Genomic DNA, 27715 nt, shown 5'->3' with positions numbered 1-27715 from the left:
TACTGATCAGAAATCCTGGCCTTGCCTCAACCTGCAGGCTTTCTTCCTACGCCTTCTTTTCCCACAAGTTTTTCTTACGGTGCCTGTAGAAGCTATTAGGATTCATTGCCACCTTGCTGCTGCCCCTTCTGTCATTGTAAGGCCTACGTTCGTTAATTCTCTGCTGATTTGCTGCAGTTCCTTTCTGAGATGTTCAGTGTAAGTGCATCTGGAGGCAGAACCCTATCTGAAAGACATACTCCTTGAAAGGAGGAGTAAAACCCTATCTGTGTCATCAATTTTTACCGCTACTCATGGAAGTTTCTCTCATTTTCATATATATCCACAGACCCTCCTTCTCTGGGTTTCTTAGCTGTGGGTGTGATCTCCACTCACACTTCTCCTGTTCATGATAGTCTCTTATTTCTTGGAGGGCCATCTGCTGTTTCTAAAAATTCTTTGCTTTATCATCCCACCATGCAAACCTTCTACATCTACCTTTAAATCTTGCTCTCACAGTTTCCTGTCTTTCCTTAAGCTTAGGATGGGTGCCCCTGAAAATGATTTGGTGATGCCCTTCATGAAAGATGCTATCTAAAAATAAATTAAATTGGGGTTAAGCAGCTTGTCAAAATAACTCCTAGCACTCAATGCCAGTAGCAAGCCAAAAACAACCCTTCTCATGCAACAGCAATGAATCAATCCTCCATTTAGACTTTTGCCTTCAGAGCTATAGGCCACAAGCTCAGAGCATCCTGAAATGCCTAATAAAACAAATCACATGACAGTATATAAGAATACAGGTACTCTTTTTTATTTTTTTTTTCATTTTATTTTATTTTTTAATTGGTCTGTCTGTTAGCAAGGGGTTGCAGTAATGCAGTCCCAGCAAAGGAATGTAGTCGAAAGATATTTATAAGCTTTATTCCTAAATGTGCCTTTTTTTTTTTTTTTAGGCATCAGATTTTTTAAAGAATCTTTTCATATGTAGTTTTAATTCCATCCACACTCTACCATAGTGGAATTTGCAGTTACCTTACTGCTTTGCAGTTTGGCCAACACAGTGAGCAGGGGTATGGAATAGAAAAGTCTAAATGCTTATCATTTATGCTCATATGCTTGCCTGTGACCTTATAGATGACTTTTTTTTTCCTTACTAATTCTATTCTCTGAGAATTGAGATCTAAATAAGAATTGGTTTTTACTCAAAGTGAAGCTTAAGCTATTAATTATACGCCGGGCAGAGTTATACTCATGCAGATTGGGATCATAAGAAGCAAGCACCTTTTGGATTAATGTGTTCTTTGTAAAACATAAACTTCATTTTCTCTTGTCACTGCAGATTAAGTTTCTCATTCAGAGATGCTGCTCAGCTGAGTCTTTTTTTTTTTTTGTAAAAAAAATGTATTGAGCTGCATTAGGATTTGGAGCTTATAGTACATCACAGTACCTTGCTGAGGGCAAGCAAAATCATCTAGTGGTGTGGGATTCTTAAGAGACTGAGGGATTTTTTCCTTTCTCTGCTTCTGATATATTGTGGGACCACAGGCAAGCCAACTTACTTTGACCAGTTCATACCACTTTTAAAGACAAAAACTGCCTTTTGCATTTTGTCTTTTGTCACGGAATTCTCATTAAAGCTGTATTATCCACGAGGTAATTCTAGCAAAAAATAGGGGGAAAACTGTTAATAATGTTGTACCATTTTTATTTGTGTTTCCTTTACACAGTTCAGAGCACTGTAAACCAGATACGAATAATCACGCTGTCTCCAAAGGGGGTTAGAGTAACCTTATCTTAATAGTACAGGTATAGTAGCAGATCTGCATAGTGTGTTACAGCCTGGGGTATGGCTAACAGGTAGTCTGTCAATCAATGGCAAAGCTATGCCTCTGTTTCTTGCAGTTCACTTTTCATCTAGACCAGGTTTCCACGTTATGCTATTGAGGTATTAATCCATTTTGTCTAGTCCCTTGTGTCACAATATATTTCAAAACTTTTCTTTGTATTTGTGCACATAAAATCCACTCATTAAACAAACTGTATGGCCAGCGCTTCTGACTGCAATGTTTCAGGCAGCATTGCTATGTCAGTAAGGTTTGATGATATATGGTATCTGCCTGACACAGCAGAGCTAACACAAACCACTAGCATAAATGTAGTTATACCACAAAATTCAACTTCCATTGGTGTACCTTGTTTCACATGGAAGCATGATGACATGGAATAGTCATACTGGCAAAAGATAGTTTTTATACATCTGTGATACAAATTTGTAACTACAGAGTACAGCTGTATCAGTTTACACTACCAGAAAACTCCTATGTATTGGTATAACTATATCAATTTCGGTCATTGGCTTGGTGAAATGTTGGCATTGCAATGGGAATCTGCAAAAGGAACACTGGAGGAATCAGGGAAAAGTGACTCAGGACTCACAGATGTGTTCCTTTGTAATTTTCTTGATACTATGCCTGTCCTGAGGTTGAAGGTAAGGCAGAATAGAAAGAGCAGGAATAATGGTGGGGTAAAGGTATAAAACAGGTGTGAGGCAGTTATAAAGGATGCAAGGATCATGGGAGAGTTCATCATTAGAGTCAGGAGGCAGACATGATTAGGTGAAATGAGGAGAGGAAGAAGTTTCAAGAAAGCCATGTGTAGGCACAACACAGATATGTGCTGAGGAGGAACAGAAGAGAATCTATGCATTGGTGCAGTCCCAGGAACTGGGGATCTGTCACTTGGACGTTTGCTTGTAAAGGGATTTGAGAAGGGTTGAGGAATAACAGTGGTACACTTTCCATCAGTACAGGTATTTAACTGTGTTGTGTTACGCTTACATCTGTATTTTATGCTCTTAAAATCAAGGAATTTTGCGAATGTATGGAAGCATTATCAGAGGACCTTGCTGTAGGTATTGGTTATGCAAGATGGAAATGGATTTGTCCTCTGTGACCTTTAATGTATTTGTTTAAAAAAAAAAAATCCTATATCTACACTTACAACTTTTGTGACCTCTAATAAAGAGTATATATTTTACTTAGTTATGGTGTGGTGTAGTGTAGGTACAGAACATTTACAAGATATATGAATTCCCTGTAATTGTGCTAAATGGCAATTATGTACAATACATTTTTTTAAGCTTAACCATTCATTTGTGCTGCAGACCTCTGCTGCCATGTGAGATATGAGTCTGTCCCTCTGTCCCCTAAGTCACACTTTCCATGATTTACTCATAGGGCAAGTGTTTTTTGGAACTAAATCCAACTAGTTTTGTTCAGACATTTCATCAAAAGCCATTTTAGGTAGAAAGAAACACAGTTTACATCTGAACTAGGTGTTTTCCGTGGCACTTGACAAACCAGAAAAGAATCATCTTTCCTTCAAGGCCCAGGGGGTCCTGAAACAACTTACCATGCTATAAATCTGTATAAATATGGAATATCCCTTTTGGCACTTGTGTGACTAGAGGCTCAAAAAAAGCAACATGAATCTAATTGAACATGCACTAGGGTTGTAACTGATGACGCATATTAACTTGTTTTGGTGATGAATTAGCCTTTGCAAAAATCAGTGTCATTTTTCCTACCCATTAATCCCAAAGGATTTTATAAAAATATGTTTGCCTTGACTCTGAAACAATTTTTGCATTATTTCACCTGATTAAAACAAAAACTAGAAGGCAAACAATTAAATTATTTTTGTTCCAAGTAATTTTAAAGAAGTGATAAACTGAAGCTAAGTATTATAACTTAGAAGAAGTTGCCAAGAGTGATAAGTGGAATAGAAGCTGCTCTGAAGGGGCAAATAAGAATAAGGACTTCCCCTCTCATGGGGTGCTAGAGCATCCTTGACCAGCAGAGTAGTTTGTAGGAACCACTCCAGCTGAGTGAGTAGAGCTCACTGACCTTAGCTGGCTTATGATTTGAGAAGGAGTAAAATGGACTCACAGCTTCTTTTACCATCTCTGTGTGAGCTGCACAGGGTGGGAACTTTGATTTCTTTGAGAATCAAGGGCCACTTGACTTAATGTATTTGATTTTCAAACTTATAGTTAATATTTGATTTCAAGTTGGATTTCAAACACTGCAAGTCATTCTGCAGCGGTGCATTCATAACCAAGATACTTTGTATAAATTGCACTAATTTGGGAGCATGTGCTGTTTGTTTAGGACATTCTTTCTCTGTTTCATTGTTGTTCTGTTACAGCACTCAAAGATACAACTAAGCAATTATACTGAAATTGTTCCACCAGAAAATACGCCAGAACAAAATGCCATCAGTTTTCACTGAAGTAGGTGCCAAGTACAGTTTTCATATTATTCAGTCTGCTTTGTACTTAGAATGTAGTCCACCGGTGCTTTTAGGAGAAAAAGAGGGGGGCGGGGGGGAAAAAAGAAGGAAGTGGCAAGCAGAGATAACCATTTGGGCTTTTTTCCCCCCCCAAACTGCAGTAATCATACTTTGGGCAGCCATGAAAGTCTTCGCAAGGCAACTACCTGCATTCAGCTTCGACTACACAACGCTAGTAATTTGAAGCAAAGTTTGGCTCGAATGGTATGTTATCTTTTTTTCCTCCTCTTTCTTTCAGCATCCCTGAAGTAATAAAATTCCACCAATCCTTCTAAGCAGTAACCTGCAATAATAATCAGAGAGAGATTATTTGCTTTCCTGAGAATGCTTACGTTGTTGCTGAACTCCAGTTGAAACATCCTGGGGAGTATCTCTACTTTGCTCCTGTACTTGTATCTAGAGAGTTACTGCAGAGAACACACAACTAAAAAAGACCAAAGGTTATCTTTCTAGAAAAAAAAAACAGTTTTGTCAGAATCTAATGCTATTTATTTCAGGTGGTCAGTGAATTTTTATTTTTGATTGGCCTTTCTATGTTTTTAAATATAACTAGGACAAAACCACTCAAAGTGTTATGTCAAATGAATTAGGTCTGGATTCTCATCATCATCACTGAAAAACAGGTAGGTTGATAAAAGCCAGAATCACAGTTGCTGTGTTTGTGCATGTGTGATGCATACTTGTGTGTGTGCATGTGCTTGTTTGTAGACATGCTGAAATGTCTACATGTAGGTGTATGATTGTTTACAAACAGTAAAACATTGTTTTATCATCATCTTAAACCCAGGGAGATTCCTATTCAGAATATTTGAGCATAAGCTACCTTGCAGTATATTACTGAGATGTAATGACACAGACCTGTGCTACTAAATGTGAGATTTATTGCCTGTGGACCACCTTGAATTACTTCCAACCCAAAGTTTGCAGTACAACAGAAGCTTTGTTCTGGGCAGTGTTCACTGGTAGTGTGTTGACTCTGTTCACAGGTAGTACCAATTACCTGCTTTGCATAGGTATTCTGTCAGCCTGAGTCTGTCAATATATGGCTCAGTTGGCAGTTTTTTTAAACACAAAAAGGCAGGGGCTTTCTTTTCATTTCTATTATGTGTCACCATGTGAAACATCAAGTTCAATATGTTACATGGAGCAATAAAAAAGGACTGTAAAGAGGACAAATATATATACACACACATACATATATATACCTATGGGGTTTTTTTAACATTTTAACAAGTTTATAGATAAAAGCAGAATAATTTAGTGCTGATACGTACAATCTTGGCTTAAATTATTAGCATTCATCACTACCAATATTAATCACTTAATTATTTTTTGAAAACCATTGATTCTTCTTGGTATAGCATTGTCCAAAAGAAAATAAATTAGGAAACATGGAAGCTTTCATCACCAGGTCACTTATTCAAAAATTTTTCAGATCAATTAATTTCCAACTGCTTGCTCTCAGTCTAAAGAAAATAAGTGGATATTTGAATATACCTTCAGAAGGGAGTGAGCAAGTGCCCACCTCGTGTCCTTTCTCACCCCATCTCTATATCACAGTAGCAAAAAGAACACGTCCAGTGACCATTGGAATGAGTTTTGTATCTGCAAGTTGTTGAGATTGAGGTAGGAATCACCATGTGATTTCTATCATCTGCATTAAACAGATTATATGGTCATCATAGCCCTTTCTGTTGTTAGATCTGTGACAAGACATCCTGTATTAGGAGGTGGAAAACTTCATTTTTCTCTATAGCACTGCCAAAGAAGGGATTGAGAAAGGTGGAGTGTTGGTGATTAGTTATAATTATGGATGTGTGTAAGTATGTGTAACAGTAGAAAAATTAGTTTTTGGGGTCAGCATCTCTATCTTTTAGATGGAATAATATATTATTGACCCTTCTGCTGGGCAGTTGCAGGTGTCTAACATCTTCTGGCTTGAGAAATCAGTGACATGAATTAGAAGTTTGGTATGAATGCATTTTGCTACTTATATGAATACAGCATGTGGTGAAAGTATTTTTTACATACATATACTGAAAGGGGAGCCTCAGAAAACTTTCTGATAATCTTTTCAAACTTCTAAGCCAATGATTGATTCTTTACAAGTTACTCTGTTTTCAAACAGAAAAAAAAAAATATAGAGCAAATGACCTATTTGCTGTTTATAGATCTGCTATTATTATAGATCTTAAAAATTATCTGGTTTGGAACCTAACTATATCTTCAGGAGTCTCTTCTGAAGCTTTAAAGCTTGTTTGTGTGCAAAGGAAGCAAAACTCTATACCAATGCCATCTGGAGACTGCCTTCATGATTCTTGCTTACCTTACATAACACTGTTGAAATTGGGATGCAGAGTTAAAAATATCTGTCTGTACATGCAAATTACAATTATTTTACTATTATGCTTAATAACCAATATAAATAGATACTTATAAGTAATGTGCAACTATTATTTCTTTTTAAAACAGACAGCTTATGAACTTTGGCTAGTAACTGAACATTCACAGTTCTTTTGTCATTTCAGCTGAAAACGTATTTTTTAAGGTGAATACTTGCTTCCTTTCCTTTTGTGAGAAGCTGGCATTCTGTTAGAAGTATTCAGAAAGAGGAAATTGTCTTGAACTGAGCGGTTACAAGCAAGAAATTTGGCCTGGGGCTTTACATTGAATCACAGGTCTTTCAGCCAGTGTGTGACCTTTAATTTGATTTTGGTTTTTTTGAGACATAAGTTTTATCAGCCTTAACACTCTTGAACAAAATTCTTTTAAGAACCGCATTTTCAACATGCTGGATTCCTGCTAAACTTCAAAATAAAGCTTATACATAGAATGTAAGGTTATCTTTATGATATGGAAACATATTGAATCTCAGTTTTATACCGTCTAGCCAGACAAAGAATTTCTGTTGACAGGAGTGGGAATTCTACACCTGGCAGATTTTTCTCCACACATTGAAATCTTAGGAATGACAATGAAAGTGGAAAAAATCCAGTAGTCCCCTTGTGAAATGGTGGCCCAGTGTACATGGGTTACAATAATACTGAATCGCGACTGCTAGATTATTTTTGACTACACACCTGTCCTAGTCTGTATTTTAACCTAGGTGGTCTTTATGAGGCAACTCTTAAGCACAAACTCCACCAGTTGTAGTGGGTCAGAAATATTAATTAAATTCATAGTGGCTTGGTGGTGTTTAGGAAGAAATGTGCAGTGGAACAGTGTAGAAGCAGAAAACTTTATCCAGATACCATTTCCAGGGAGCGCTCTGCCTATCTGAGAGACCCATTTTTTCAGAGTTGTCCCCACACACTGATTATCTAGGTAAGTCATGAATTTTTGCAGTGGAGAAGCAGCAAAGAAAATTTATGAATTTCTAACAAGAGCCTCACTTGCCTTCCAGAAAGGGATTTTTGGACTAAAGCAGCCAGCAGGTGATATTCCCTGAAAGTTTAAAAGCATTTTTATTTTCACAAATACCAGTGTTAGTGGTGTTAATATTTTACCAGGCATAGTGTGTTGTGTTAACATTCTGAGGATAATCACAGACACTAAAAGTCAGTTGTCCAGCATGGTAAGAAGGTGGGGTTTTTTTCCCATTATTTAAATGTGTGTGACTTTAGAGGGATTCTGTAGTACCTCAAATAGAAGGGAACATTTTCTTGTGTTTAAGTATCTCCAGAAATCGTGCTACTGTGAAATGCTTTATGTTCCATTAATATCCTCAAAGTCTCCTTCAACTCTTCTGCGGTTTGACAGGTCTAAATGAGGTTTAATATACTGCAATGCTCTGTGGAGGCCAGGAGCATCTCTTGACGTGTCATGTTTTGGAAATGGTCACGATTGCCAGGTAGAATAATTACAAACAAACAAAAATAGTCTTTCAGGCATGTAACTAACAAGCTTGGAAGACAAATTAGCAATGTTCAGGCCATTAGAAAACATTTATTGTCTCAAAGAATTTGTGGAACTATAACTAATAACCTACAATAGGCTTTAACCAGGAAGGGTGACATTTTAAGATACCTTCAATGAATTATTGATCACCTCTTTACAGTAACTGACACAGCTCTGAAAGCTTCAGGCCATGAAGTTACTTCAGGTTACTAATAATAGCAAAGAACACGAGCAGCTCCTGAGCTGGCATAAGTCATAGACCCAGAGTTTTCCTCCAGCTCCAGGACATGCTCGTGGCAGAGCACTTGTACTGGAAAGGAGAGGTTCTGCTTGCAGGCAGCAGCACCAGCAAGTCTGTCAGGACCAGATGAAATCTAACAGAGGAGACACAGAGTATGGTGCATTGAAAGCTGCAGTGTTTCGTTTCACTCTGAACGCAGTTCTGTAGGTCAATTTGGTTCTACTGAAACCTGCTCCAGCCACAACTGAATACAAGGATCTGAGGTAGTGTACACTGAGCTCAGTCAATTTTGTTGTTGCTGTTTTCTGAAACTTGCAGCTTTGGTCATAAAATGCATTTGAAAGTCACAGACTTAGAGGCAGTTTATGGAAAATAAATTTCCCTCCCTCAGAATTCATATAAAAAGATGTGAAAATAGTGTGCTTTTTTTAAAAACAAGCAAACAAAGAAACAAACCAAGGCACAAACTTTGAGACTTTTAAGGTTCTTCAGCTATCTCAGACAGTTATGTACATATGCAGCTACTGTTTATTTTTGTGCGTTAATTGGCACCCAGCTGAGGAGAGGATTTGACCTGTGATTTATAGGATCCTTCCAAATTTTGAACTTTGGAATATGTTATTTTATAGACATCTCCACTAAGGTTGTAGTTTAACTAGTGTCACAGAAACATCTTCATATCTTGACAGCCCTTCTATATCGTAATCACCCTGTATTCAGGTGCTAAATAATTCATATATACCCATATATATTTGTCCTAGTCTATTAGATCTCCTTAAGCTTCTGGGTTCCTATCAATCACACATACCTAATTTCTCTGTAAGCTTCAGGGCTGCCTCCTTCAGTCTGTGTCACATTGTTCCCAAGTTCATCCTTCCCTGTCCTCTAGCCCTGTCGTTGTGTAAGATCACGGAGGAAGTTTGTCATTTTTCAGTCCTCTTGTGTAGCTCAAGCCTTGTCCCTGTGATTACTCAGTTCAGATGTGCTCTGCTATTTGTAAGGTCTCCAGAGGCGGCAGTGTGTCAGCTATGCATGCAGTGACATTATAAAGATGCAGGGTGGGGTTTGCAGAACAAGTACGCTACTCATCTCTAGGGTAACGTGACTTGAAAAATAGTAATAAAAAAAGGGGATATGATCTACTGAGAGTCAAGATGGATGCGACTGACTATTGCTATTTCCTTCCTGGAACGGATGCTTCTGACTATGGCAGCACTACAAGATATTCTCAGGGCTTGAGGTGTTGTACCAGTCCTCTAGCATGCATTGAAGCAGCATGATAGCTGTCAGAAGTCAGGTGCTCCAAGCCTTCAAGCATGGTATGGGCAGAAGACATTAATTGTGAGCAAAACCAGCAGTTACTAGGTCAAAGTCATATGTAGCACAATTAGTGCTGCACTCAGGAAGTTGGCATCCATAATCTATTTTTGTATGTCTCGTAGTAATCTTTGTAGAAGCAACTCAGTGGGGTTCAGACATGGATTCTGAAATCAGCTGAGAAAAGACCATCTACTCACAAATGCATCCCCCAACCCCCAAATACTTACCCTGTCTTCTCCTCTACAATAATATTTAATACTTTCATGTCAATAGATTGAGGTAAGGAACACAGGTGTTTGTGTAAGATCAAATTCCCAGACAAGGTGGAGCTTAGTGCATAGCTCTAAGACACATACATTGAAGGCTTAATGAATGAGAATGTTTTTCTTACCTTCACCCCCTTCCATTTCATTCATCTAATTCATCTTTCACTTATTGCCATTATGTGATAAAAGAGATAGTAGCACTCCAGATGGGAATTCTTTACAGAACATCTGTAATGTATCTAGCTCAGCAAGATCCTGCTCCTTAAATGGTGCTAAATCTCTATATAGCGATGTAAAGCAGCATTAGTGTGAATTAATTCATATGCATATTTAAATTGAATCCAACCATAGCAGAGACAGAAGTTGCTCAGAAACATTAGCTTTAGACCACTACTATACTATAATTAACTAGAAAAACCTGCTAGTGTGGTCACCTTATTCTGAACAAACTTTGGTTTCAATTCACAAACATTCAAATTATTAGAAGAAGGCTTTTTTAGCCAACCAAATAAAAGACTGATTTTTTTTCTTTAGAAATTACAAATTTTCTTGCAAATTCTCTTTAAGAGGGGGAAAAAATCATTAACCATATTTTGTCACTGTCAGATTACGCTCTTCTCTTTTTTTTTTTTGAAATTTTGTTTGTTGTCTGAGCGTTGCAACAGTAAAAGATGAACAGAAGATATTTTTTTCTTACTCAGATGTTTTGCTTAAGGTTAAACCATTTTGTCTTCCCTTCACAAAGGACTTGAAAGTTTCATTAGTTTAGTCTAGCCTAAACTGGAGTCACCTCTCAGATTTTTCTGTATCCTTGGCCAGATTTAATTTCTGTCCTCTACTTCACCTTTGAGCAAATCAATGTTTTAGATCAGCACACACATAAATAAATAGGCTGTAGGCTGGTTGCCTAAATTCTGCCCATCCCAGCCATCATTTGCATTTCTAAAGATACTAAGAAAAATAATGTCTGGCAGCTGTCCTAGCCACTATGGAAACAGCTCATCACCACTAGATGCCTATGTGCTGTGCTGCTTTCCTGCTTCTGTTTTCTTATTTAATTATTTTCTCTCCCATCCCCCCACCTGTCCCAGGGTTTTACCTGTTCATAAGTGTCATTTTCTTTGTAATCCTTCACCTGTGAATTTGGGGTCATGCTTGTCACAAACTCCTCGGTAACTGTTCCCTATGAGTTGTAGGGATATGAGCTCAACCATGAGTCAGAAAAAGGGCAGAATTTTCAGGACATGCCTACAAGCTTGGCAGTACATGCCTAGCATGGGCTGAGCTACCTCCATGGGGTGGAAGGAGTTAAAGCATAAAAGGCAACAAATCCATGGGGCTGGAGAAAGGACTATATCTGAATGGGAACAGGTTTGGTCAGCAGAATGTGTCAAATAAGGCAAAATAACAGAATTGTTTAGGCTGGAAGGGACGTCATGGGCTCATTTAGTTCAATCCTTCTGCTCAAGCAGGGTTAGCTGGAGCAGGGTGCCCAGGACCATTCCTGGTTGAGTTTTGAATCCCTCAGCAGATATTCTAACCTATTCCACAACATTTCAGGGCAAACTCTTCCTGTGTTTGACTATTTCTACTTGTATTAAGGTGGAATTTAATGTGTTTTAATTTGTGCCCTTTACTTCTTGTCCTGTCAGTAAGCACTACTGAAAAGGGTCTGACCCCCTTGTCTTCATGATTTCCTATCAGATATTTGTACATATTGGTAAGATTCCCCTGAGCTTTCCCTTCTCCAGACTGAGCAGTCCCAGCTCGGCCAGGCTCGCATCATACAAAAAATGCTTTGGTGCCTTGATCATCTCCCCTTCAGAGGGGTTGCAAAGGGTAGTACAGGTGTTCTCCATTCTGTTCTCTCAAAGAAGGAAGCAGCAAACTGATTTCTGTTTCAGGACTAGTGTACATTGCCATTGCAAAGGGGTGCCTTCTGCTGTCTGTAGCAAGAAAGCAGAGGCAGGGTTTACTGAGGCCTGGCCATAGTCTTAATCTATATGTAGTTAGAAGGAACTACTGTGATGGTCCTGTTTGGCCTCCTATATAGTACAACCCAGTGTAACATGAGAGAGATTCACCAAATAAAATTTCAGACCGAAACTTCCTGAACACTCTGAGAGCTCCTAAAAGAACATGCTGACTGGAAAATACCAAGCAAATATCTCCAACTCACATTCTTCCTATCAGAATGCTATATCTCACTATATGCTTCTCTTCCACAGCATGAGGATGACCTAAGACGGTTCAGTGTGAATCAGCTGTTAGAATACACTTGTGCCTGGAGACTGACTCGGTAAGAACACTGGTATTTAACAGTATTTCTGTTTGTTCATATTTGTAGTGAGCCTCTTGGCCCCAAAGGACAATTCCGAGACCTACTGGGACAGGAATGATATCAAACAGAAAGAAAATTGGTTTAATGTTTTAGACCCTTATTTTCAGACCTTATTGATTGCTTAACAAAAATCAATAATCATTTATCAATCTGTGTAATTTTCTCCCATTCTCTCCCTTTCATGTCATTGAAGATTTCATTACAGCTTCCATGTTTCCCAAAGATTCCCAGGCTTGAAGAATTCATGATTTTTACTTGTGCATTGCTCTTAGATAATTTTTAAGAGTAAATACTGTAAAAATAATAGATTTCCTCTTCATTATGTTTATGTTTTCACAGTTGAGTGATGTTTTGTTTTATTTAATTTTTTTAATGTAGGCTAGCTATGACAACTTTTTAACTTGGCACTCAAAGTGCATCTGACTTTAAAGCCATGGACAAGCACTAAATGAAATAGATTCCTCATTCAGCTTTCATTATGTTCTGTTTCATGCACTTAGATAAAGAAGATGTTAACACTTTTTGCAATGTTTTTCATCAACGTGTACTTTGCCAAGAATGGCAAATGCCACACCTGTCATTTAGCAGATGGAGGAAAACAGAGAGGTAGTGTCTTGTTCAAGGTGAATATCTGGTGCTTACTGACGACCCATCTGGTTTCCTAGGAGCATGGCCCAAATTTCCATTCTGGCTTTTGCTAGAAAGAGATCAAGCTAATCATACAGTCTATATGCACACAACTTATTGACTGTTTTATTTCTTGTGATGTAAAGCTTGTGGCCTTTTTGACTGCAAAGGGTCTTCAGAGGGGATATGTGATAAAAGATGTTGAGCTGCAAATCAACTATGGTCTGCAAAATTTCCTCTGATACTATAGGGCAATGAATAACTGATAGCACATGCAATAAGTACTTTCTTTCTTCAACACAAGTTCAGTAAATATTGAAAAAGTAAAAGCTTGAACTGTGTTTGATCACTATTTCCTTCTTGATGGGTAGGAGAACACATTTCCCAGCAGTGATGACCCAGAAAGATCTGTGGTCAGGTCCTGTGCTCTGAATTGCATTTCTAACTTCTCTGAGAAAAAAAGGGATAATAGCTAAGTGACAAAAGTTTGCTGTCCATAATGTTCACAGGAGCTGCCTGTGATGATTTGCAGAAGGATTTTACAATGCTGAGTTGAGTGTGTGATAAAGTGGCAGATGAAATTTTGAGAAGATAAATGTAGATGGGAGGAAGAGGTCTTAAATTCACATATGAAATCATAGGCTCTGAGGTGACTTTTACCACCAGCAGTGAGTTCTTGGTGTTATAATAAATAATTCTGACTATCAGCTTGGTGCACAGCAGCTGCAAAAAAAAAAAAAAAAGATCAAATGTTGCGAATTATTATGAAAGAAATTAAAAACAAAAAAACCCCAATATTATGCCACAGTATCAGTGTAGGGTGTTTGTTTATCTTGAATACAGCCAGCAGTTCTGCTTCTTCCATTTCAAATATGATGTAATAGACTGGAAAAGGTGACAAGAAGGGCAGCAAGGATGCTCAGAGGAATGAAGTGCCTTTCATATGAGAAAAAAATATGTAACAATATTCTTAATCCTGATGAAGAGATAACAGAAGATGGGTATTTTATAGATCACAAGCCTATGAAATTGAGGATCACAGAGAATGTCTGAAAAAAATGGATCATTTACTGTATTTTCCAATGTAGGATACAGTGGGAAGTGAAAGTCGCAGATTCAAACCTGACAAGAGTAGGTATTTCTTTGTATAAGACCTAATTAAGTAATGTCTGGACACAGCCTCACTTACTCAGGACTGTGTCGAGGTGATTTCTGAATACCTCCAAGGAAAGAGAAACAACAACCTCTCTGGGCAACTTCTGCCAGCGCTCAGTCACCCTCGGTACCTCCTGTGTTTCAGTTTGTGCCCATTGTCTCTTGTCCTGTTACCTGTTACCACTGAGGAAAGCCTGGCTCCATCGTTTTTGCATCCTCCCTTCAGTTGTTTACAAACATCAGCAAGAATCCCCCTGAGCTTTGTCTTCTCTAGGCTAAACAGTCACAGCTCTCAGTCTTTCCCTATAGGAGAGATTCTCCAGTACCCTCATCACCTTAGTGGCCTTTCATTGGACTCTCTCCAGTACATCCATGTCTCTCTTGTACTGAGGAGCCCAGAACTGGGCACAGTACTCCAGGTGTGGCCTCACCAGTAAGAGGGGAAGGATCGCTTCCCTCAACCTGCTGGTAATACTCCTCCTAAAGCAGCCCAGGATACCTTTAGCCTTTTTGCTGCACGGGCACAGTGCTGGTTCATGGTCAGCTTCCTGTCCACGAGGACTGCCAGGTCCTTTTCTGCAAAGCTACTTTCTAGACAGTCATCCTGCAGCAGTACTGGTGCATTGGGGTATTCCTCCCCAGGTGCAGGACTTTGTGCTTCCTTTTGCTGAACTTTATGAGGTTCCTGTCAGTCCATTTCTCCAGCCTGTCAACATGCCTCTGGATGGCAGTATTATCCTTTGGCTGTATCAGCCGCTCTTCCCAGTTCTGTATCATAAGCAAACTTGCTGAGGGTACACTCTGCCCAATCATCCAGATCATTAAGGAAAATGTTAAACAGTACTGGACCCAGGACTGACCTCTGGGGTACACTGTTACTTACTAGCCTCCAGCTAGACTTTGTGCCACTGATCACCATGCTCTGGGCCTGGCCATTCAACTGGTTTTCAGTCCACCTCACTGTCTGCTCATTCAGCCCATAGTTTATTAGTTTCTTTATAAGGTTGTTATGGGTGATAGTGTCAAAAACCTACTATTTCATCATGGAAGGTTATCAGGTTGGTCAAGCACAACTTTCCCTTGGTGAATCCATTCTGACTACTCTCTATCACCTTCTTGTAGTTCATCTGCCTGGAAATGGTTCTCAGGATCAGTTGCTCCATCACCCTCCTAGGGTGATGCTGATCAGCCTGTAGTTCTCTGGGTCCTCCTTCTTACCTTCTTGAAGACTGGAATGACATTTGCTTTCTTCTAATCTTCAGGCATCTCTTCCAACCATCATGTTTGTTCAAAGATTATCAAGAGTGGCCTCACAATGACATCAGCCAGCTCCCTCAGCATTCCTGGGTACTTCCCATCAGGGTCCATGGACTTAGGTGTGTCTAGTTTAAGTATTCTGTAACCTGATCCTCATCCCCTTCCTAGTTCATTCCAGGGACTTCTCCCTAGAGGCCATGTCCATGAGACAGCACCACACTAGACTCCTTGAACATATGCAGTCTTCCAGGGGTGTACCTAAGGCTTGCTCCAGGATGTGCATTACATACCTTCCATGCTACGGTATGGAAATACCACCATGGTGGACTACCTCATGTAATGTTGGACATTTTGAACTGAACTCCTGCTTTTTAATGAATTAAAGTCCCGTGTGTCTTAGTAACACTGCAGAGTCATAGAGGGCCTGGAGTAGGTTCCCACTTGGTGCCATGCTGGGTGCACGGCTGGTTCTATCTAACCATGGCTATTCCAAGTATTGTAAATACAAGTTTCATGCACTTGTAACTTAGGGATCAAAAAATCACTCCATGGAGCAAAGTTCTCTATCACTGTTCACCTACTCTTTTTCCCCATCGGAGGTAACTAGTTTGAGCTGAAAGCACTGGCACAGTTATGAGGAAAAGGCATTTAGAATTGAAGCACCGTCAAAATGATAAGGTGAGCCATACAGTGAAGAAACAGCCCTTATTCTTGTAAGTAGTGCCACCTGAGTGTTTTTTTGTGAGTAGGCCAATCAATAATATATCTATTCATAACAGCTGTTTCTAACATAACATGCAACAAAATCTTTGTGCTTATTCTGCACTAGGATGTATGTTTGCAACATGTTCCCATGCAACGCTACAGGCTTGCAGAGGAGTGGCTGGAGAGCTGCCTGGAGGAAAAGGACCTGGGGGTGTTGGTTGACAGCTGGCTGGCTGAACATGAGCCAGCAGTGTGCTCAGGCAGCCAAGAAGGCCAGTGGCATCCTGGCTTGTATCGGGAATAGTGTGGCCAGGAGGAAAAGGGAGGTGATCGTGCCCCTGTACTCGGCACTGGTGAGGCCGCACCTCGAGTACTGTGTGCAGTTTTGGGCCCCTCACTACAAGAAGGACATTGAGGTGCTGGAGCGTTTCCAGGGAAGGGCAACAAAGTTGGTGAAGGGTCTAGAGAACAAGTCTTATGAGGAGCGGCTGAGGGAGCTGGGGTTGTTTAGTCTGGAGAAGAAGAGGCTTGAGGGGAGACTTTATTGCTCTCCACAACTGCCTGAAAGGAGGTTGTAGTGAGGCGAGGGTCAGTCTCTTCTCCCAAGTAACAAGCAATAGGACGAGAGGAAACGGCCTCAAGCTGCACCAGGGGAAGTTTAGGTTGGATATTAGGAAAAACTTCTTCACCTAAAGGGTTGTGAGGCATTGGAACAGGCTGCCCAGGGAGGTGGTTGAGTCTCCATCCCTGGAAGTATTTAAAAGAAGGGTAGACGTGGTGCTTGAGGATATGGTTTAGTGGTGGACTTGGCAGTGATAGGTTAGCGGTTGGACTCGATGATCTTAAGGGTCTTTTCCAACCTTAACGATTCTATGATTCTATGACTCTATGTTATAATTCATCAATTCTATATCTAGCTAGGGCTGTAATAGAGGTAGAGTAGATGGATGTAGTAGAATGAGCTCAACACAGGCTGTGCAAATCTGTCTGGCGCCTAGGAAGGCCAACAGATTACTTTCCCATATTGCTGTGCCTTCACAGCTGTGAGTATTTAGATCAGCTATATAAAATGATGCTAAGGGTTGTCTGCCTGTACTGTAGTTACATTTCTGATTGTAGCACACAAACATTTATGTTTTAGAGAACATCTTGACTGAGATGCTCAGTCAGCTTAGATCCAGCAGAGGAGCAAAAGAGCTGTTTGAACTGGCTTGAGATGAAGTAAAAAGAATGAACTGGAACCATACCTCTGTAATAATCAGATTTGCTCTCACAGGCAAATGTGAACAAATAAAACTGGCAGCCACTACACTGCTTCATGCACTGATTTTCATAGCTTGAAAACCAAACACAATGTAAATCAAGTGCATCAGAAGAACTGCAGTCTGTTGGCCCATAATCTCTTGAGACCAAGGTGCCAGTAACTCTAACATGATGGCTAGTCTGATCCATGCAGTTAGGCACAGCTTAGTTAGGCAGCATGGTGATAAACAGCATTTTATGAAGGAAACTTAGTATTGCTCCACAGTAGGTGCTGCTGCCAGGAAACTGAAAACTGAATGCTGTAAGTATATGCTATATACTTGTCTTCCTCCCATATAGACCAGCTGGGATCTAAGACTGACTCTCTCAAGTTGTTTGTACTTTTTTCATTTCTTTTCAAAACCGTTGAACCATATTGCCTTGATAAAAGCTCCAAAATTTTCTTCAATGTCAAAAAAACACTAAATGTTCATGGGTTGGTTAGCATTGCAGTATTTATATACAGCTGTAAAAGATGTACAAGTATGAAGTATGTTTGTATGATAACCTATGGGTATTATTAGTTATCTAGCAGCCAAAGATTCAGGATAGCATTAATAGAAGTATTTTGATCTTTGTTGCAAGTTGCTGGATTTGTTTGCTATTAATTATGTAAAATTATGGCTACTTCATACAGAAAATTCTCTAGGGTAGAATAAACTGATGGAAAATATGCTAATTTTTTGAACTAGTATTATAGCTTATGAAATTATTCTGAAACTGGCATTTAGGCCAAACATGCTAATAAACATGCTTACCTGTATGCATCAAGGCAACAGGGCAAGCTGGTATGTCCAGAACTACTTCTGAGCTGGGTAACAATATGAAAAAGATGTTATGCCTGGAGACTTGGTCAAAGCAGAGCAACAACTTGTATTCGCTATGATTTAACAGGATTACAGGAGGAATTGCCAGCCAGCTACTCAACACACAAACTGCCTGGTTTGATAAGGCTAGTGCAGACTGAAATTAAAAAGCTGTAAAGGCAAAACCATCTGTAGGAGGAGGCGAATAGTAGGCATCTATGGGGAAATGCACTCTGGTATTAGAACAGGGAAGGTCACCTAACATTCCTCTATTCTGGATGATGATTTCAGTGCAATGACTCCTTCCTTCTCTTGCCACACAATATAAATAATGAAAGTCTAACCACGTACCACGAAACCTCTACTTTGGGCTGTAGCTGCAACTCTAATCTCTGATTGCTCAGGTAGCCCAACTAAGATGCATGAGGACGCACTCAATTTCTCTGTAAACAGCAGTCCATTTGTTCTGAAATAATCAAAATACTTTTGTGACTTTCAGCTACTGGACTGCAATAGGGGGCAAATTCCTTCTAAGCCTTCTGAAGAGAGAGAACCCTAATACAAAGGGTCAGTGGGAAATAGAAGAGGAAAAAACAAGTCAAGGATAAAGTGATGGAGTAAAACAAATAAGCATCGAAGAAAGAATATCAATTGAAATTTCCACTTTTTCATAAAAGCAAATGCAAACTCTAACTACTTCTGAGGACCAGACCGTCAAGGCTATAATGTGCCCATTTTACCAATCAGTAGTGTCTAGGCAGGGTGTGGAAGTGTGAATTAAGGTTTCTGTACCCTTTCCTGAAGATTTGACTCTCTACAGAGGAGGCTGTCAAAGGAGAAGGAATGTGTATTGATTTGTGTAACAATCTTAGCCATGTTCTCATAGAAACTTTTTTGTTTTGTTCCAGCTGAAAAAATAAATGATGGCTAGAATTTCACTATGCATGAAAAACAGAAAATTACACAAATGCTTCTTAAAAGCAAAACTCTGATCCTGGTTATCTGTTGGGGGTAGCACTTGGATCCTGTGGTTCTGAAATGGTGAGATTTACAGCTGAAGCATCAGGACTGGCGTTTAGTGTAGAGAGGTATATAGTCCTGTTCATAATCCTAATTAATTTAGTGAATCTTTGCTAAGGCACAGCAATCTGCCTGTACACAAACTTTGTGGTAACGTCTGTAGCACGACAAAGGCATGGGACTTACAGAGTGGTGTATGTCTATCTACAGATGTAAACCAAACTCAAAGCTTAGGTAATGCTATGGAAAAGGTAGTTGCTCAAAAAGTCTGAGAAGGTAAACTTGAGAACTGGAAGCAAATAAAGTTTGATGAATTATGTAGCAATGGTGTCCCTTTTTATAATATACAGTTTTATACTTGTGACTTAGTATGGGCTTTTTAACATTGAGCTTTTCCAGAGGTTTTGCCTGATTCTCTGCAGCTTTAGTCTCTGAATTGAGTAAGAAAGAATGCATTCTAGCATGTACTTAAGTCCATCCTTCTTCAAGGTAATATTTAAGCACCTGATTGACCTTAAAGAGTAAAATGGGATTTGGAGTTCAATAGACACTGAAAGAGCAAATCACTTACTGGAGTTCTTTCACTTGGGAAATAGGTATCCTCCAGGTATAAGTAGAGTTTTACATCTATGCTTTGTGGCAAATGACTACCAAAAATCCATGGAGATTCAGGCTCAACTACATAGTGTCTACATAAGCACTTGTCCTTATTTTATACCAACATAAAATTACCATCATTTAAACTATTCCCAATTTATAGAATGTAAAAAAAAGCACAAACTTGTTCTCTTCATCCAGTTGTTATTAACTTGATGTTGTTTTCTTTTTTCCAATTTCCAGACAAAACCTTTCTTCAGTTATTATGAAATATAGAGGTCAAGTGGAATATCTATTGCAAAATGAGGTATTTGTTCTCAGTTTGTAATACCAGAAAAGCAATAACTTCTACATGAAAGGTATCTAATTATTAATCTGTCTCAAATGCAATTAAGGAAGACTTTTAATTAAGGCTGTTTAACCTGACTTTGAATGGATATAAATTCTCTTAATAAAACTTGGCTTGAGATCAGGAAGAAAGTTCTATAAATTTAAAATATCGAAGATGAATGTTTCTGAGTGTCAAGGAGCCTGTAAATAAAAACAGAATCATTTGGGTTGGCAGTATAATATTTGGCATTAGTAGAGGTATAATACACTATACATATCTGCAAAATTTGTCCCTGATTTTACAAACCCACAAGCCAAATGTTCGCACATTTAGCATATATATTCAAGCATGCAATAGTTTGCAGGATTAGGTTTAGGCAGCAGAATTCATAAGAGCTTTATTTTAAAGTATTGTAGGCTGCCAAGTGAATGTTACATGCCTGAAGGAAAAACCTCTTAGGAAATCTTCTCTGCTAAATAATGTCTAAAGGACAAATGCATAGTTGAGTGACAGCTTGCAAGAAACAAAACAGCTATTTGATCTGAGTTTCAGGTAGTCATGCTAACTGACTTTCTAGGGTTTGGAACTGGAAAGAAAATAAAGGACATTAGTAAAATCAAAGAATATTGTTGTAGCATGGAGATATTCCAGTGCACCCCTTCCAGAGTTACAACTCATCATGCTGAAGTATAGATTTCTTTGAAATATATATTAAAACATAAAATTCTTATTTTGTTTTAGAAATCTGTCACCTGTATTCAAGTCCCGATTTTAATCTTTCTGGATATTTTTGATCTATAAGTATTTCTATTTTGGATAGTCAGAAAATATACACGTACAAGTGTGTATACATATACACATATATATAAATGCACATATACATACAGACAAGTACACGAATGCATAGATATATATCAATTAATATGTAAATAAATATATGTGGATAAAAATAATCTACATTTTTCTGTAAATCTTTGACACTTTTCTTTTGCAAAATGGATACCATTTTAAAAGCTGTTGAACTGTGCCTAGCTACAAAATAAAGCTCTGGTTTTGATACTGTGTAGGTATTCACCAAACTTTCCTTTGTAAGCAATTTCTCAAAGGGGACAGTTTAGTGTATAAATTGTGATGCAGTCATAACCATTTGGAAAATTGAGGTCTCCAAACTCAAATGTGCATATATATTTCTTCAATGAAGTAGACCCCTCAGTGTAGTTACTCACATTCACTTGAAATTTTAGGTCCTAAAGTAAGAAGATTCTAAATTCAAAGAAAACTATAATGTCAGCATTAATGAGGCATTATAATCCACCCTCTGGAACTGATGCTGTGTAGATATTTCTCAGACCTATAATAAAGCACTCTTAAATTTGTTTTTGCTAAAGATTTTTACCTTAATTAAACAATTACTTGAGATTATTAAATTTTTATAAGGGAAGACAGGACATTTTTCAAATATTCATGCTATGCAACAAATATGTATGTGTTACCCTAGAGCTAAATTTCTCCGTAGTTTAGTTTTTTTAACAAGGTCTGTTCTACACAGGGACTCTCAATATAGTTCATATTATTCGCTTAAAAGTGCAGGATTGCAAATTAATGACATAGGTCGGATCACCATGCAGATGTTTTCATTCAGAGGCATCAGAGTGTATGGAGCTTTTTCAAACCTATAATAATTAAAACTAGTGTTACTGTTTGGCCTTAGCAAGTGGCTTGAAAAAATATGGAGCTGTAATGTAGTAAGTTATACTCATAAATATATAGTAAAGAAAGCAGAAAATGAGAACCCTTTATTTGTTCTTTGATTCCTTGTTTATTTTCTCTAACATCTTATTAGATTCCTTTAAGAAGGCTTTATAACTGCCTCCTATCCCAAGGTTACATGGCAAAAATTACATTGATTTTCAAAGCCAGTACTCACATCACTGGGAGGATTGTTACGCTTCCTCTGATTCATCACAATCCACCCTCAGCACACTCCAAACTTTAAGCCACTGGGAGCTACTCCCATGTACTAAATTAAGTACACACAGACCTGCTTAAGTTCTGTACTCAGCTGGAACATCCTTAAGCATTCCGTTCTAATCAGACAGATCTTGAGGTTCTCAGTTAAATAAAATCAATAATTTTTTTGCACATTTATCTACCTACTTCCAAATTTGCTTGTTCAAGGATATCTGTTGAAAAGCCTTGGAGATACCAATACTTCTGACTTATGTGACAAGCCCACTACCATTATTAGTAGTAATGATCAATACATGGAAAATTCATTTTGTGATGGATAATGCCTATATAAAATGAAAAAAAAAATGTTTAGGATATTTGGCACAAGGTGAGAGTGGATTGGTGCTGTTGGGGATGAAATGCAGAGTGTTCCCAGAGAGTGTGTGCAGTCAGACAGCGAGCCATTTTGATTGCTCTGGTAACCTTTTGACATGCCTTTAATTTTTAAATCTATTCAGAACGTACTAGTAACGTAAAAAGAAAACTTTTTAAATTTGTATTACAGAGTGTAAAAGTTCTAGAATTAAGTAAAATATTTTTATCATATAAATTTAAACACCAAAATATCCTTCAAAGGTTCTGGTATTTAAATATGTAGAGGGGGAAAAACATATACAAGATGTTAACTATAATTCTTTTGGACTTTCAGAAAATGTAAAACTTCTGTAAGAAAGGAATCTGTCTTCCCTCCTTTGGGACAAAAATCAATGTCCTATGTCTACATATGGAAAAAGAAAACTCCTTACATGTTAATATTAAAAAAGAGAAATAGTGTGAAAGAAGAAGTTATCATTCATATTATACAGCATTACACAAGCTTTTTACACACTTACTCTCCTTGATCTGCAGTATGTTCCTCAGAAGTAGCTACCATATTAAAAAAATCTATGTTATAGTAGCTTCTAGAAAATATTAAATACTTTGTTGATTTATCTCTAAACAGAATACTATATTTTACAGAAACTGATACATTCCTCAAGACACCGAACTGTCTTTGTGGAAGAGCATACATATGAATGTACAAAAAATATAAACTGTTGAGTTGTTTTTTTCTGTCCAGCAGTACAGCTGTTCCTCTACTCAAGAATTATACTGGTGTATATCTATGGCTCGTACTGCTCAGAAATTGCCCTGCATGAACGTGCCTTTACAGACATAATCCATATCCACTTGTGATGAAGAAAAATGCTAAAATAAAATGTATTTAAATTAAACACTAAATTAGATTTATATTTAATTTTTAATTATAGACTACACATAGTCATTAAAAATTATGTGTGTGTATATATATGTACACATTTCTTCAACAACTTCACAGTAAATCAGGATGTATAATGCTTTGGTTTTGTCAGTGTTATACATGGTAATAAAGTCATGCCATTTTTACAGGTCTCTACTTCTGATGGCAATGTATGTGTGCATAGAGGGTAAATCCTGCAAGAGTTCAATGTAAAAATCTAAGTGGTTGGAAAGAAATACAAAATAAAGGAAACGCATTCCTCGTAAACTGACAGAAGGGTGAATCGACTTCAGACCAAAGGAAGGTCTAAAGATTTCAAGAGATCTCAGTCAGCCATAGCCTTTTCCTTTCCAGAACCTCTAGTATGAAAAGGTGTTGCTGTCTTTAATTACTAAAAAACCCCAACAACTTGTATTTAAAAGACTTCTGACCACCAAATATTTGAGGATCTTTTATGTAATTCATTCCTGCTTTAGTTCTGCTCAAGGCAGGTAATATGGAGTTAGTAAGGTCAATATATTTTTATATTTATTTGTATTAATGACAGGTGGTAACCTTCTCAGTACAGTCTGGATATAGACCTTAAGCCTGAAAACAGAAACTTCATCTTGGTACAATTTTGCTTTTTCAGGCATGACATGGATGAGTCAGAGAATTGGTTTTATCAGTACATAGACATGCTGTAGCACACTAAAAGGAACGTTTATCAGTACGGAGACAGGAGAATATTTATAGGGGAGCTTCAACTTGTTCAGAGAATATATTTTAAGGTTTAATGAAGTGATATAACTATGCAAGAAACCCATTAATTTTTATTTATTTATTTATTTTCCTGAACATAGTGTACATTATGTTTGAAGATTGCATTTTCCTTCCTTTGGCATCCAGATTTTTTTTTCTTGAATTCCCCGAAGTATTTCTAAGATTATTCATCTAGACATTTTTTATATGGTGATATTTAAAAGATCTAAATTTATTATCAATAAGATTTAATAGTTTGAACTATATATATATTTTGCAGAAAAGCGGGTTGCAGAAGTACTCAGTCCACAGGTGTCAGCTTTTGCAGCCTCCCACACAGTCACTATTTTTAGGAGGAACATGGTTGTCTGCCAGCTTTCACAGAGATGGGTAGGAGACAATAATGGGGCTAAATTCACAGTATCATAAAAACCTCAGAAATTTTGTGAATCATTTGTGTTCTGGTTCCCTCAGAAGTTTCTTTATGGTGCTTCTGCTCTCATGAAGTTCAGACAGACCAAGGTTTTGCCTTAAAATCAGTCTTAGATACCAAATCTTAGATGCCAATCAGAGTTTTCAACAAAGCACATTTTGTGGAAGGTAATTGGACTTCAACAAAAATTATGCTATTCTTAGGAAACTATTGGTCACTAGTGATTTCAGCATAGCCAGACTGATGCACGGTGTGTTTGAATTCTGCATGATCAGATATGATTTTCTACATAGTCACTGGCATGAAGTTTATGGTAAGGTGTTTCTGATAAATGGTATGTGTCTACTGTTTGCCTTTATTTTTTTCTTTCTTTGCTATTAACAGCATAAAGTTGATAATGTTATTGAAGCAGCCAAAGCAATCTGCAGTGTCCTCTGTTTTGTGGAAACCAGAGACATTACTGATGCAGTCAAGAAACTCCGTGCAGTGCCATTGGCGAAGGCACAGGTAAAAGATGCAAGTTGATGTTCTATTTTTTTCTTTAAAACTGGAGCTTTCATGGGTATCACTAATTTTCTGATTGATCAAGGCCATTCTACTGTTTTACTTTATCTTGGTTACTGTCTTATCTTACTCTTATTTTCCCGCTGACAAGCATTAGGTAGAGGCACTATAAAAAAAGAAAAGATTGTTGACAGTGTGTGACAGAGAAGCAACAGCGGACTTGTCCTGTGTTTAACTGTAACTGATATGCTCCTCTGATGGTGTTTTCTTATTCTCACCAAACGTACAAATCTCTGTTTTGCCACATCACCTGTTTACCAACTCATGAGATTTTAAAGTATTTGATTTTCATATATTTAGCATAGATTGTTAAGAATAAAAAAAAAAATCCGTTTATAATGTCACTTAAATGATGAGTTTTTCAGAGAGAAATGTGTCTGCTATTTATGTAGAGAAGGACCAGCATCATATAGTCCTGTTTTTAGCTGGAATACGGACTCTTAAAACACTGAACTGGGTTTTCCAGGGGTTACTGTATAATTGTGAACTGGGACTTTGGAGGGCAGTGTCTGTTCTCAGTTTTGTCATCAGCCGCTTTGGTATGACCTTGGACAAGTCACTATGACCTGAGTTACAGAATTTCTGAGCTCCCACTGTCTTTTGAAGTCAGCATCCTGGAAATACAGGTGCTCAGCAAATTTGAAAATCAAGCCATTAAACACTTGGATTTAGTCTGGTGTAACCTTAAGACATGCTAATTCTTTCCCACCCTATTGAAATTCCCTCTTCACACTTTGTAAAAAAGTTTAATAAGTTATTAAGGATTTTTTTGTTTGTTTCCTTGTATGGTCTTGGTTTTGTTCTTTCTCACAGCAAATATTGTTTAGAAAAACATGCCAAATTGGGTCAGATGTATGCATTCTCAGACCATTACCTGCTTACAAAACTTTATTCTTTTTGTTTGTTTGTTTTGTTTTGTTTAGTTTGTTTTGGGGTTTGGGTTATTGTTGTTTTTAGCCCATGGCTTGGGATATGTGTAAGAACACCTAGGACAGGAAAGTAAACAATAGGATAACTGGTGTTAACTGAGTTACCTAGTGAGTATTAATTAGAAACCTGTCTAGCTACATAAACGGAATTTATTTAATTATGCTTGGTACACAGTTAGAGGTCCCAAACATAAGACTGGGGAAAGCTAGCATAATTCTTTTTCTGACATTTCTTGTGTCATAGGAGTGATATATAGCAAATTAATTATATATGGTCATCCATATACACTTACTCTTGACAGGTTCAAACCCTCAAATATTTACCATCTTACAGGAAAGGTGAAAAGACTCACCAAAGAGCAGAAAGTATGTTAATTGAAGAGGCCCCAGTGATGGTCAGAAAACCTCTTTTCTTAAATCTCTGCGTTCTTAGTCTGTTTATTCCTTTTGGGTGTGTGTGGGCGGAGTGAACAGCTTCCAACTTAGGTAAAGTACAGGACCCAAGCAAATAAACTCTAGAACATCAGTGTAGCTTTCTGCAGGTCTGGGTTGTAAGTAAATCCCTGCACCATGTTTCTGGGACAGAGGACACTAGAGATCACAGAGCAGACATTGCTGCATGGCCCTGGGCAGAACCAGCTGTGGCCTTTTGGAATTAGTTATATAAGTGCTGTCTCTCTGAAGGTTGGCAAGTATTGTTAGGGACCAAGATGCAAGAAACAACATAGCTGTAGGGTTTTTTGCTGTTTCTCAGAGCTGACCAGCTGATTCACATAAGCGTGTTCTCTTGCTTCCCTTCTAGTTCATGACTCATTGTAAACCTTATTTCTATAGCATCCTAAATCTTTTCATGTCCACTTCAATGTCAATTATTAGAAGTCTATTCTGGGTAAATTCCAGCATAAATGGGTCTGTGACAGCACATACATTGTCTGGGATGTTGTTGATTTAAAAGGAAATAAGAATATCTCAATTTAAGAAAAGTTCTTCCTGTATATTGGAGGGAAAATATGGTAGAGAAAGAGGCAAAAGAAGTAACAAGGGATCCGTGTGATCTGCTTTTCAGTTAAAACCCAGCCTATCCTGAGAGGCATCAGGCAGATCAGCATCTTCCCCCTGAGAAACCAATTTTGTCAACCCAGAATTTTCTTAAGAGATAGATAAAGAGCTTGGTCCAGTAAAAAGATAGAGGACAATAAAAGAACATGTTCTCCTTTACAAAGAATTAGAGCAGAAGAAATTTATTGGGACTAATTTGTTAAAAGATTTCTTTTGCGGTTAAAAGAAATTGAGTGTGTTTTCTCTTCGAGTGTTCAGGTCAGCTTTGTGAACCCAATGTGTAAACTGCCTCCTATGACTCTCTCATATTTACTGAGTATCCCTGAGTCCATTTCCAGTCCCATCCTCTCTGAATTCCAGCAGAGAGATAGATCTAGTGGTCAAAGAGCCAAATCTGTTCCCACTAGTGTGGCCTGTCCTGAGCAATCAGAAAACCCCACACATCATGCATGAAGAATAAGATAATGGGATAAAACCCAGAGAGTGTAGGTCATCTTTTGAATTATGAGTGGATCTATCCTGTCATAAAAACAAACAAACAA

General features: G+C 38.0%; 1 protein-coding gene across 2 annotated transcripts in view; it reads left to right on the top strand.

Moving 5' to 3' along the window:
• Positions 1-27715, top strand: part of PIK3C2G (phosphatidylinositol-4-phosphate 3-kinase catalytic subunit type 2 gamma) — a 226893-nt gene that overhangs the window by 40857 nt on the left and 158321 nt on the right. For both annotated transcript variants that reach the window (XM_075114763.1, XM_075114773.1), the window contains 4 exons: positions 4434-4536; positions 12285-12355; positions 20110-20173; positions 25006-25128. In XM_075114763.1, coding sequence (XP_074970864.1) covers positions 4434-4536; positions 12285-12355; positions 20110-20173; positions 25006-25128 — 361 coding nt within the window. The remainder of the gene's footprint in view (positions 1-4433; positions 4537-12284; positions 12356-20109; positions 20174-25005; positions 25129-27715) is intronic.

This window comes from Phalacrocorax aristotelis, chromosome 1 (genome assembly GCF_949628215.1).
Source record: "Phalacrocorax aristotelis chromosome 1, bGulAri2.1, whole genome shotgun sequence".
Lineage (NCBI taxonomy): Eukaryota > Metazoa > Chordata > Aves > Suliformes > Phalacrocoracidae > Phalacrocorax > Phalacrocorax aristotelis.
The sequence above is the reverse complement of the archived record's forward strand: the minus strand, read 5'-3'. Positions and strand labels throughout refer to the sequence as shown.